We start from the raw sequence: 13,123 nt of genomic DNA on the forward strand, positions 1-13,123 counted from the left end.
ACCCCAGGGGGGAATAACCCTAACCCCAGGGGGGAATAACCCTAACCCCAGGGGGGCTTCTAGTATATGTGTAAGAAAAAAAAAAAAAGTGTTGTTGTCAATAAAAAGCCCCCTCCCCCAATAAAAGTCTGAATCACCCCCCTTTTCCCAGGTTTTAAATAAAAGTAAACAAATAAATAAATAAACATGTTTGCTATCGCCGTGTGCGTAATCGCCCGAACTATTAATTAATCACATTCCTGATCTCGTACGGTGAACGGCGTAAGCGCCAAAAAATCCTAAAGTGCAAAATTGTGCATTTTTGGTCGCATCAAATCCAGAAAAAATGTAATAAAAAGCGATCAAAAAGTCGTATATGCGCAATCAAGGTACCGATAGAAAGAACACATCATGGCGCAAAAAATGACACCTCACACAGCCCCATAGACCAAAGGATAAAAGCGCTATAAGCCTGGGAATGGAGCGATTTTAAGGAACGTATATTTGTTAACAATGGTTTGAATTTTTTACAGGCCATCAGATACAAGAAAAGTTATACATGTTACATATCGTTGTAATCGTAACGACTTGTGGAACATATATAACAAGTCAGTTTTACCCCAGGGCGAATGGCGTAAAAACACAGTTCCCCCAAATAAAAGAAATGCGTTTTTTTTTTTTTTTCAATTTCACCACACTTTGAATTTTTTTCTGGTTTCGTAGTGTACCAAATGCAAAAATTCAGCCTGTCATTGCAAAGTACAATTAGTGACGCAAAAAATAAGGCCTCATGTGGGTCTCTAGGTGGAAAAATGCAAGTGCTATGGCCTTTTATGCACAAGGAGGAAAAACCGAAAACGCAAAAACGAAAATTGGCCCGGTCCTCTAAGGGGTTAAAACTCCCTATAGGAGAGTGTTTCAAATCCTGAGGCCCTCCTGCGACAGCACAACCACAACTCGCGTGCCATAAACTTTGAAATGGGACTACTACCCCTTTAAGAGGGCCATATCCCTAAAATCTAGAAGCCGTTGCCCATAGCAACCACTCTCCAGCGGCCATTTTGGGAAACGAAAGCAACAATCTGATTGGTTGCTGTGGCATCTATATTACTGGAGTCTATGGGTCGCCTCCAATCCCCCCCTACTCCTCCCATTACACCCCTGTTAATTTCCTTATACCTCTAGTTCACAGATAAACGTGAGACTCTTCAGCTGTTGCAAAACTACAACTCCCATCATGCCTGGGCAGCCATACTTAAAGCTTTAGCGGACCAGGAATGATGGGAATTGTAGTTTGGCAACCGCTGCCAGTTTACTCACGTGACATCACAGGTCACATGACCCGACTTTTTTTTTTTTTTTTTTTTTTTCCGTCACCTGGTGTCCCCCGCCGGTCACGTGCTGCACGTCACGTGGTGCGGCTGGGGAAGATTCGGGTGTCATTACTTGAGAACGGGAAGTCGCTGCCGAGAGTGAAACCGGGAACGGGGAGCGGGTCAGAGCCGGTGAGTGACGGGGGGCGGCTATACCTCTGTGTAATGTGTTATCTGGGGCTATAACTCTCTATAGTCAGTAATGGGGGCGGAATCCTCAACAACACGACCGTAAGTGAAGGCTGTGGTCGTGAAGGGGAGCTTGTTATCGCATATATATCGAATAAGTGGGGTCTGACCCCCCCTGTGCTGGTTCTGAGAGTGGTACAGTCCAACCCCCAGCAGTGGCTGAGACACCCCTGTGCTGGTTCTGCGAGTGGTACAGTCCAACCCCCAGCAGTGAAGTGGTCACTCGCCATACAGGACACAGTCTGGTCACCTTCACTTCTTTGTAGGCTTCTTATCCTGGGACCAGGACAGGGGGGGCTCCTATTTTCTGGGTCAGCGGGGGCCCTAGAATTTGTTTTCAAGGTCTGCGTCATGAAAAGCTATTGTCAGAATCGCCCCTTTAAGTGTCACCCCCTTTAAGTGGACCAGGATTGTCTTCAATATGGTCAGAAGTGACGTGAGAATTTGGGTTTTCTTATCTATGGCAAAACTACGACTCCCATCGTGCCTGGAGAGCGCAGACCTTAGAGGGTTAAAGGGGATGTCCCATATATCTACTACTCCCATTATATGGTGTGGATTTGCTATAAGGCACTGTAGAGGTTGTAAAACTACAACTCCCATCAGGCCCTGACAGCCTTCGGCTGTCAGGGCCTGATGGGAGTTGTAGTTTCACAACTACTATGTTGGGGGAACACTGTAAAACATCTCCTGATGTATACAGCTACGTACTGCTCCCATTTAAAGGGATTTTCCCATCTCAGGTGGATGAGGCTGGTTGTCCCGGAGACGGGAAAACCCCCTTTAAGTGTCAGTGTAAAAACAATCCCAATGCTGTACACAGGGATGTGGGAAAACCCCTAATCCCTTACCCAGAGAACACTGGTCCCCCCCGGTTTATTCTTTATGGAATTTCCCAAAAATGTTCAGAAATCCCATAGAGAGTGAATGGAGTGGTGGCTGAGCATGCCCACTGCAGCCCCCATTAGTGGGCATGCTCAGCCGCCGCTCCGTTTACTGTCACGATTAATTGGTCATACACAGTCGATAGCTGTCAATCAAACACCATGCTTATGTACGCTATGCACAGTTGGGCATACATGTGTTCTTTAGGGGGATAAATTATAATCTTGGGATAACCTCTTAAAGGGGTTATCCAGCGAAAGTCTTTTTCTTTCATATTAACTGAGAAAGTTATATAGATTTGTAATTTAATTCTATTAAAAAATCTCAAGTCTTCCCATACTTATCAGCTGCTGTATGTCCTGCAGGAAATGTTTTATTTCCAGTCTGACACAGTGCTCTCTGCTGACATCACAGGAAGTGTCCAGAGCAGGAGAGGTTTTCTATGGGGATTCATAGAAAACAGAGTCTCGGCCAGAGATGTCAGCAGAGAGCACTGTGTCAGACTGAAAATAAAACACCACTTCCTGCAGGACATACAGCAGCTGATAAGTACTGGAAGACTGGAGATTTTTTAATAAAAGTGAATTACAAATCTATATATATGTTTCTGATATCAGTGGATTTGAAAGGAAAAGTTTTTCTCTGGACAACCCCTTTAAATTGGCCATACACTGTAGATATGTCAGCCAGACACCATGCAGTATGTACGCTCGCCTCAGTTGCGCATACATGTGCTCTTAAAGGGGATTAGTGATGGATACGTTTACTTTATGAGTTTTGTGCCTTTATCCTCCTGCACATTGACCGGGGTTTATGGCGAGCAGGAATTCACCGTTCCCTCTCTATAAATCTCTCGGTCGCGGCTGTAGACATCGGACGTGGTTCGCTCTGGTGACTGATTAAACCTTCGTCGAGGTCGGAGATGTTTTTTATTATTAGCCGCTGACTCGTGGAATGCGGAGAATTCTCTTCCTAAGGTGGTGACGGAAAAAGCAAGGCGATGCTGGAATTTCCCATCTGATGTCATCGGGGCTGCATCCTAGAGCATTCCTGCTGCTGCTGCGGAACTACAAGTCCCAGCATGTCATCATCGAGGCGGACCCATGTTATTATAAAGAGATGGTGCTCGTCCTTAAAGGGGTTATCCAGGATTAGAAAATCAGAGTGGGTTACTTTTAGAAACAGCGCCACCCCTGTCTTCAGGTGGCTTGTGGTATTACAACCTGGCTGCATTCGCTTCAATGGTACTGAGCTGCAATACCGCACACAACCTGAGGACTAGAGTGGCGCTGTTTTTGGTCGCAGCTGTGTGTTTCTAATCCTCGGCTCCTGCTATTCAGACTCTTATTACTTACTGTGCTTATAGGTGATAAGTTATAATCTTAGGATAGTTTTTGGAGTGATTAGTCAGTATGTCGGTTGGGGGTCCATAGTGATTAGTCAGTAAGTCGGTTGGGGGTCCATAGTGATTAGTCAGTAAATCGGTTGGGGGTCAATAGTGATTAGTCAGTAAATCGGTTGGGGGTCTGTAGTGACTACTCAGTAAATCGGTTGGGGGTCCGTAGTGATTAGTCAGTAAATCGGTTGGGGGTCCGTAGTGATTAGTCAGTAAATTGGTTGGGGGTCCATAGTGATTAGTCAGTAAATCGGTTGGGGGTCCGTAGTGATTAGTCAGTAAATCGGTTGGGGGTCCATAGTGATTAGTCAGTAAATCGGTTGGGGGTCCATAGTGATTAGTCAGTAAATCGGTTGGGGGTCCATAGTGATTAGTCAGTAAATCGGTTGGGGGTCCATAGTGATTAGTCAGTAAATCGGTTGGGGGTCCGTAGTGACTACTCAGTAAATCGGTTGGGGGTCCGTAGTGATTAGTCAGTAAATCGGTTGGGGGTCCATAGTGATTAGTCAGTAAATCGGTTGGGGGTCCATAGTGATTAGTCAGTAAATCGGTTGGGGGTCCATAGTGATTAGTCAGTAAATCGGTTGGGGGTCTGGGCTGTGCCCAATTTTTTGATTAGTCTTCTCTTTCTTTCTAGAATACATGAGGTCAGTAGAGAGCAGAGGACAGATAGACAGCAGTATGGATCAGACTACACAGGGTTCGTTTGTAGTCTGTTGCCGTGGAGACGCCTAAATGTTTTCTAACACAAAATAATAGGAATTTTTAATCAAAACAATTTGCAAAGTTGCTTAATTTTAGAAACTTTGAATGAAACCTAAAGAAGTTAACCGATCACGTGGCCCCCCCGTAGCCGCCATTGCTCACGTAATGTGTTTGTCTCCCGGTTAGATGCAGCAGAGGCCTCCGGACGCCGCCTCACAATGAGTCTCGTGAACTCCGGAGCCAGCTTTGATGCGTGGGACTCAGATGACGCATGTTGCGGAGCTATGGCCAGTGCTTGTGCGCTGAACACCAAGGAGGACGTCACCAGCCCGTCCGTGGAGACCCCCGGGGGGAACCCCTCCAGTCTGGGGGTGGAGGAGACGCAGGGATACGACGTGGAGTTTGACCCCCCGCTAGAGAGCAAGTACGAGTGTCCCATCTGCCTGATGGCGCTGCGGGAGCCGCTGCAGACGCCCTGCGGCCACCGCTTCTGTAAGGCTTGTATCCTGAAGTCTATAAGGTAAGTCGTCTCCTGCGCTCTCGGTTTCCATAAGCGGCCAGATTTGGAGAACGTTCCAGCCTCGTGGTGACGGCCATGACATCACACTCGCCACAGCTTAAGTTTCCACTGTGGCCTCTGAGAGCCGAGGGAGAGGAAAAGTAAAAACGTGCAGGGGACTTTACCATCAGTCTGCAGAGGCACGCCTGGCTTTTATGTGACGTATTCTGCAGAGGCACGCCTGGCCTGTATGTGACGTGTTCTGCAGAGGCACGCCTGGCCTGTATGTGACGTGTTCTGCAGAGGCACGCCTGGCCTGTATGTAATATATTCTGTAGAGGTACGCCTGGCCTGTATGTGACATGTTCTGCAGAGGCACGCCTGGCCTGTATGTGACGTGTTCTGCAGAGGCACGCCTGGCTTTTATGTGACGTATTCTGCAGAGGCACGCCTGGCCTGTATGTGACGTGTTCTGCAGAGGCACGCCTGGCCTGTATGTAATATATTCTGCAGAGGCACGCCTGGCTTTTATGTGACGTATTCTGCAGAGGCACGCCTGGCCTGTGTGTGACGTGTTCTGCAGAGGCACGCCTGGCCTGTATGTGAGGTGTTCTGTAGAGGTACTCCTGACCTGTATGTAATATATTCTGTAAAGGCACGCCTGACCTGTATGTGATGTGTTCTGTAGAGGCACTCCTGGCTTTTATGTGACGTATTCTGCAGGTTTATCACCCGACAATATGTTACATACCTTGTGTGCCACACGGGGACCCCCTGTAGGTAGAAATGGCCTTAATCTTACAAGCCAATAAGTGTGCCCCCATACACCTGTGCTGTGTTATACCTGGTGCAGGGCCCCATACACCTGTGCTGTGTTATACCTGGTGCAGGGCCCCATACACCTGTGCTGTGTTATACCTGGTGCAGGGCCCCATACACCTGTGCTGTGTTATACCTGGTGCAGGGCCCCATACACCTGTGCTGTGTTATACCTGGTGCAGGGCCCCATACACCTGTGCTGTGTTATACCTGGTGCAGGGCCCCATACACCTGTGCTGTGTTATACCTGGTGCAGGGCCCCATACACCTGTGCTGTGTTATACCTGGTGCAGGGCCCCATACACCTGTGCTGTGTTATACCTGGTGCAGGGCCCCATACACCTGAGCTATGTTGTACCTAGGGTGATGGGAGACACAACAGGGGTTTACTGTGATTTTTGGTCTCCAGAGAGCAATAGATGACACAAGGTTTTGATCCCCATAATCCCGGTGGAGCTTGCGGAGCACGAGCCTCATTGTCTGGCTGCTGACACACAGTAACATATCAGACCGGCTCCTGCTGCTTCCAGTAATGTGCCCCTCCCCGGTGTAATGACAGTACCGCGGAGCTGTGCACGCCCTATACACGCTGCTATTCTCGCTTCTGAGAATTTATATGGCCGATTAGGTTTGGCAGAGAACCACAGTCAGTGCAGCCGCGAGGTGTTGCAGGGGCCGCTCACCGCCTTGGATGGGTGCGGTTTTTATGAGAATCGGCGGGGATTATCAGGAAGTGAATAGGAAATGAGCCGACTGTACTAACCCCCCCACACACACACACTGGAGGAAGCAGGTGAATAAACCGTACGCCTCTTGTCATTTCCATGAGCTGCCGTCCTTCCTCTGCCCCATAACTCATCATCCTCCAACGCTATCCGCAACTTTCACCGCCACCCACACGTCTTGTGTACACCCAGTCACATGCGCGGTCTCACTATTATAATACACCAGTCCTCCGGACTCTGTGAGCCGGGTCAGATGCTCATTGCCTATCCTGTGGGTAGATAATACTTTATAATCGCTTTAAAGTGTTACTGTCACTTTAAATAACTTTTGAAATGTCAAAAGTTTTAATTCATCTGGGCATCATTGCTTAGACCAGGGGTAGGGAACCTTGGCTCTCCAGCTGTTGCAAAACTACAACTCCCATCATGCCTGGACAGCTTTTGGCTGTCCAGGCATGATGGGAGTTGTAGTTTTGCAACAGCTGGAGAGCCAAGGTTCCCTACCCCTGTCTTAGACCCTTACCAATCTCTGTGCACTTAACCCCCACTTTACTACTTGTTCCTCTACAAGTCTAATGGTGCGTTTGCACAGATTTATCTCAGTCTTTCCTTTATGACCAGTTCCCAGTTTAAGGTCTGTTCCTGGCTTTGGCTTCAAAAATCTGTCAAATAAATCTGCCTGTGTAAACGCACCATAAGGAGACGTCTCTTGTAATGAGTCAGGGAATGAAGCATAAAGCTGTGCACTTCTCCTGGAGAGACGGGAGGGGTAGGTCTCAGCATTGCCCTCTTTTTCATTGGGCCCTATTCCACCGGATGATTATCGTTCGCATAATGATTAACGATTAATGATCTCAAACGACCGCTGTTGTGAAAGACCTGAAAACGTTCACTCATTTCCATGGAACAATAATCGTTACTTATGATCGTATTTGCGATCGGTTTTTCTTCGCTATTGCGTTCGTATCTACTGCGAGCGACCGAACGACGTCTTATTCAATGCGAACGATTTGCGAACGTTTTGCGAACGAGCAACGATAAAAATAGGTCCAGGTCTTATAAAGCGATCAACGATTTCTCGTTCGGTCGTTAATCGATAACTGCATTTCAACCGAACGATTATCGTTTAAATTCGAACGATTTAACGATAATCTGAATGATAATCGTCTGGTGGAATAGGGCCCTAAGTCACACTAAGCAATCCTATGGATTATAAGGGGTCCCCCTAGTTATGAAGGAATCAGTGGGGGAGTATGTACTAGCCCCCACTCTTTTGTTACTAAGGTCAGAATGGGAGCAGCTCTCCTCCTGAGCTAACCATGGCTGACAGCTGTCTCTCCTGATCTACTCATACATATGGACCCTCAGCTGGATGGAGCATGCATGTTTTTTCAGTGCAGAGGAAAGGGAAATGCATCTCTTTGGTATAATTCCAATATGTCATAGGGGAACTTATACACATGAGATGGTCAGCCAGTCCTGCCAACACGTATCTAATGTTTAGCCTGCTTGCTGACGGTTTCTTCTTCTGCAAATTCTTAAAGGGGTTATCCAGCGCTACAAAAACATGGCCACTTTTTCCCCTTTCTTGTCCCCTGATTGGGTGGGGTTTGGAACTCAGTTCTATTGAAGTAAATGGAGCTTAATTGCAAGCCACACCTGACCTGGAGACAAGAGAGGGGGAAAAGTGGCCATGTTTTTGTAGCGCTGGATAACCCCTTTAAAAGCACCCGCCTCGTTGTCTGATCCCGGATCAGTGGTGTCTCTGTGGTAGCGGATAGCATGGTATGATAGGTGACGTCTGCCTTGTCTTCCAGGGATGCCGGCCCCAAGTGCCCGGTGGACAATGACCTCCTCCTGGAGAACCAGCTGTTCCCCGATAACTTCGCCAAAAGGGAGATTCTCTCTCTGACTGTGAAATGTCCGAGCCAAGGCTGCGCGAGCAAGATGGAGCTGAGGAATCTGGAGGTTAGTGACCCCCCCCGTATGCTAGTCCTTCTTTCATTCATTCACACATCAAATACTTCCACAAGAGGATGGGGAAATCCCAGTAGAGCAGCCTTAGGCCCCATTCACACCTCTGTGGGTGTTCTTACAGTCCGGAAATGCTGATCACGAAGCCTTCAGGAAACGGTGAGTGTTTCTGGACCATAAAAATGGAGGAGAAAAAAAAACATACTTGCAGGCTGGAGCGGTGCTATCCTACGACTTCTCCCTCTGTCTTTGGGCTTTGCCATGCATACGCTACAATGTTGTTGGGGGGGGGGGTGGAGTGGCCTCTTGAGGCTGGAGGCATAATGCTGCCTCTGGCCAAAAGAGTGATTGACAGGGCCAGGAACCAATGGCTCCTGGCCCTGCCAAACACAGCACCACATTTAAAGGGGTTGTCCAGCGAAAATATTTTTCTTTCATGTTTTATTTTCAGTCTGACACAGTGCTCTCTGCTGACCTCTCTGGCCGAGACAGGAACTGTCCTGAGCAGGAGAGGATTTCTATGGGGATTCATATAAAACGGAGACAAAGTTCCTGTCTCGGCCAGAGATGTCAGCAGAGAGCACTGTGGTCAGACTGAAAATAAAACAACATTTTTCTGCAGGACATACAGCAGCTAATATGTATGGGAAGACTTGAGATTTTTTAATAGATGTAAATTACAAATCTATATAACTTTCTGATATCAGTTGATTTTCGCTGGACAACAACCCCTTTAACTCTATGCAGAGCCAATATGCAACGGCTAGCGTCTGTACCCGGCGGCACTTCCCCAGATGCTGGCGCCGGCTTAGGCTGCCAAGCAATGCATCCAGAATTCCATACAGTTTCTAAGTCTGCAGCTTGCCAATATTCTGGATATCCCCATAGGCTTCTGTAGGGCATCTGTGCCAGAATGTCCTATAATTTCCTGACCTGGTTTTTGGCATGGACACCCTTCAGGAAAAATCTTGAAAGGTGTCCATGCCCAATAGATCCTGTATGGCGCAGGAAATCTATCAGGATAGATTTTCCTGAAGTCTGAACAGATGTGTGAGATTTCATCCCGCTCTGGTTTCCTTCTCTGCAGCATCACTTGGCCGCCTGTGGGTTTTCCAGTGTGGAGTGCAGACAGTGCCAGCAGCTCTTCCAGAGGAGCCAGCTCCAGCAGCACATGGAGGAGGAGTGCCCCAGACGCCTGGTGTCCTGCGAAAACTGCCTGAGGGACATGCCCTACGAGGAGAGGATGGTAGGTCTGCCCACTAGAGGAACAGTAAGGAAGGACAGGCTATGCTATGGTGGCACAGGCTATGCTACAATTCCTATCATGCTTGGACTGTCAAAGCTTTGGCATGATGGGAATTGTAGTTTCCTCCCTACTTTACTGTCTGAAAGTTAAATGTCCTGAGGATGAGACTGTGGTGGCCATTACCTCTGCCACATTCTCTATGCCCAGATAGCCTGAGAGCCACAAGTTGGGGAACACTGCTCTGTAGCCCACTCCATTGACATCAATGGAAGTGGACAAAACTGATACATACCTGCACAGAGAGAGAGGAGCATGACACAGGTTTGTTTAGTCCTCTTTGGCTTGTAGTACTATATCTTCAATGTAACCTTCCACCCTTTATACTGTAGGACCACGAGCAGACCTGCCCCTTGGCCTACGTGACCTGTGAATACTGCCAGACCGATCTCGCCCGTAAACAGGTAGGAAAGACTCGTCCAGCCATGTCTACAAATATAACACACAGGTTCTGCCATGGTGAGCATATCCCCTTGTATATGCTCAGTGCATGGATAGCCATTCTATAATGTGTATAGGTAAGTGGACTCTCACCATACAGCAGAAGAGACAGGTCATGGCTTACCAGGTCATACTGCTTGCCAGTCATGTGATGCATATTAGGTATCATGCGCAGGTCGGGTGACGGCTGGATGTCATGTTGGGGAGGGGAAAGATCACTAATAGAAGTTCCCATTTGGTAAACCAGGGGTGGGGAACCTTTGGTTCTCCTGCTGTTGCAAAACTACAGTTCCCATCATGCCTGGACAGCCAAAGCGAAGCTTTGGCTGTCCAGGCATGATGGGAATTGTAGTTTTGCAACAGCTGGAGGTCTGGAGGTTCCCCATCCCTGCTCTATAGGGTCAGGATGCAGTATATTTATACCCCTCCCCTGAGGCAGTGTTCACATATTGCTGTAGCCGTTCAACTAAACACATTTACTTACCCAGTCTGTGATTTTACACCGTACTCATTCACATCACTGGTTTTACTATTTTCAGATGGCCGATCACTACGACATGGACTGTTACAAGGCCCCGATCCCGTGCTCATATAGTCACTTTGGATGCAAAGAAAAGGTGAATAGTAAATGCTACCTGAAAGGCAGCAGTATTATAGTAGTTATAGTCTTGTATATAGGGGCAGTATTATATTATATTCCTGTATATAGGGGCAGTATTATAGTAGTTATATTCTTGTATATAGGAGCAGTATTATATTATATTCTTGTATATAGGGGCAGTATTATAGTAGTTATAGTCTTGTATATAGGAGCAGTATTATAGTATAGTCTTGTATACAGGGGGCAGTATTATAGTAGTTATTATCTAGCTAACTGTCTCCTCCTTCGGACAGATGCAGAGGAATGATCTCGCTCGGCACTTGCAGGAGTTCACCCAGGCTCACATGCGGATGATGGCTCAGACCCTGAGAAGAGTCAGCACTTCCATGACCCCGCACTCCAACATAGCCAGCGTGTCCTTTGACCCCAACCAGTTTGAGGCCGCCCCTCCATCCTTCCCTGTGCCATCTCCCTTGATGTCCACCCCCCATGACTCCAGCCAGCAGATTCAGCGCATGAAAGAGACCATTGAACAGCTGGAGGCTCGGCTGGTGATCCAGGACCATCAGATCCGCGAGCTGATAGCCAAAATGGAAACCCAGACCGCCATTGTGACAGACTTAAAACTCACAGTCCGCACCTTGGAAGACAAGCTTGTTGAGGTAGAAGCGCAGCAGTACAATGGCATCTTCATATGGAAGATCAACAATTTCAGCGTCCACCTGAGGAACCAGGAAGAGGAGAAGCCGGTGGTCATCCATAGTCCTGGATTTTACACGGGGAAACCGGGGTATAAGCTCTGCCTTCGGATGCACCTGCAGTCGCCCAGTGCCCCCCGCTGCGCCAACTACATCTCCCTCTTCGTGCACACCATGCAGGGCGAGTTCGACAACGTCATTCAATGGCCCTTTCAGGGGACCATCCGTCTCTCCATCTTGGATCAGTCTGAAGGCTCCAACATCCAGGACCAGGAGGAAATCATGGACACTAAACCAGACTTATTGGCCTTCCAGAGGCCCACCCTGCCCCGAAACCCAAAGGGCTTTGGTTACGTCACCTTTATGCCCATCCAGGCCTTAAGACAGAGGATGTTCATTAAGAACGATACGTTGCTTGTCCGTTGCGTCGTCACCACTCAAGGTGAGCTGAACAGCCCGCGGCGGGAGGGATTCCATCCGCGAAACAGCGACGGGGCGACCCTATAGTCTATTATGCGGAGGGGAGAGGACTGAGATACAAGGCTGGGGTCTGGTAAAATATTCTCAGTAATGGTCGGAGAGGCGGCCATGTTGTTTCCTTTAAGACTATGCAAAGTTTCTAAACTTTGGAGAACTGACAGGATTGTATATTAAATATATTTTTACCCGGATTAAATCTTCATTTACTATGACATTTTGTCTGGGATCACAGGCGATCAATAAACTTTACTTTATGTTGCCACTCATCATGGGCGGCCATTGTCTAGACCAGGGGTAGGGAACCTGGGCTCTCTAGATGTTGCAAAACTACAACTCCCATCATGCCTGGACAGCCAAAGCTAAAGCTTTGGCTGTCCAGGCATGATGGGAGTTGTAGTTTTGCAACTTCTAGAGAGTCCAGGTTCCCTACCCCTGATCTAGACCAAAGCATTGACAGACATATTACTAGTTGTCTTGGATAATCAGTGGTCTCAAGCTTGTGTTCAAAACTACTACTCCCATCATGCCTTGTTTTTTCACTGGCTGGAGATCAGTTTTACATAACACGCTTTCATGAATACTTTGTCCATCATAATCTCATAGAAAGAGACAGTCCTATACTGTTCCATGGCAGATCATGGCAGAAACAGCGACGCTGACCTGTCCCTAGGTCGTATGTGGTTTTACAACTTGGCTCTATTGGCTTCAAGGGAACTAAGCTGCAGTACCACACGCAACCTAAGGCTGGGTGACGCTTTTTTTGTCCTCGGTTTGGGTGTAGGGGTTTTGCAGCTCAGTTCTGTTGAAATGAATGGAGCTGAACTGTAGTACCATACATAACCTGAGGACAGGGGTGGCGCTGTTTTTGCAACAAAGTAGCTGTGTTTTTCTGTCTATACAAGCAGAGAGCACAGGCTGAGGGCTGGCTGCTTAAAAATGTATATTTCTTCCTGATTCCAGCTCTTTGCTGGTCCTTCTGATCCAACATGGCGTCGCCATTGCACATTGTGACCCACCTTTACCTGTCTGTAATTTTGCACACTTGAGGGAACGCCA

The 13,123-nt window shown here is 47.8% G+C and overlaps 1 protein-coding gene across 3 annotated transcripts; it reads left to right on the forward strand.

The window, feature by feature from the left end:
* Positions 1–1,370: 1,370 nt before the first annotated feature.
* TRAF6 (TNF receptor associated factor 6) lies at positions 1,371–12,253 on the forward strand. 3 transcript variants are annotated; one of them, XM_069968109.1, is made up of 7 exons: positions 1,371–1,484; positions 4,714–5,047; positions 8,388–8,538; positions 9,632–9,790; positions 10,180–10,251; positions 10,828–10,905; positions 11,183–12,253. In XM_069968109.1, exons 2-7 carry the CDS (start codon positions 4,746–4,748, stop codon positions 12,092–12,094), a joined length of 1,674 nt encoding a protein of 557 aa, XP_069824210.1. In that variant the 5' UTR covers positions 1,371–1,484; positions 4,714–4,745; the 3' UTR covers positions 12,095–12,253. The 3 variants fall into 3 exon arrangements, with proteins under 3 accessions (XP_069824210.1, XP_069824212.1, XP_069824211.1); XM_069968111.1 differs by lacking the exon at positions 1,371–1,484 and adding an exon at positions 1,737–1,803; XM_069968110.1 differs by lacking the exon at positions 1,371–1,484 and adding an exon at positions 1,797–1,883.
* The last annotated feature ends 870 nt before the right edge of the window (positions 12,254–13,123 follow it).

Source organism: Dendropsophus ebraccatus, chromosome 4, assembly GCF_027789765.1.
Source record: "Dendropsophus ebraccatus isolate aDenEbr1 chromosome 4, aDenEbr1.pat, whole genome shotgun sequence".
Classification (NCBI taxonomy): domain Eukaryota; kingdom Metazoa; phylum Chordata; class Amphibia; order Anura; family Hylidae; genus Dendropsophus; species Dendropsophus ebraccatus.

What these genes read in the sequence shown, in the direction of transcription:
- TRAF6 (XM_069968109.1), top strand. Translation starts at nt 4,746, where the DNA reads ATGAGTCTCGTGAACTCCGGAGCCAGCTTTGATGCGTGGGACTCAGAT. An exon ending in TGTATCCTGAAGTCTATAAG is followed by an intron (nt 5,048 to 8,387) that starts GTAAGTCGTCTC and finishes CTTGTCTTCCAG; the next exon opens with GGATGCCGGCCCCAAGTGCC. An exon ending in TGCCCTACGAGGAGAGGATG is followed by an intron (nt 9,791 to 10,179) that starts GTAGGTCTGCCC and finishes TTTATACTGTAG; the next exon opens with GACCACGAGCAGACCTGCCC.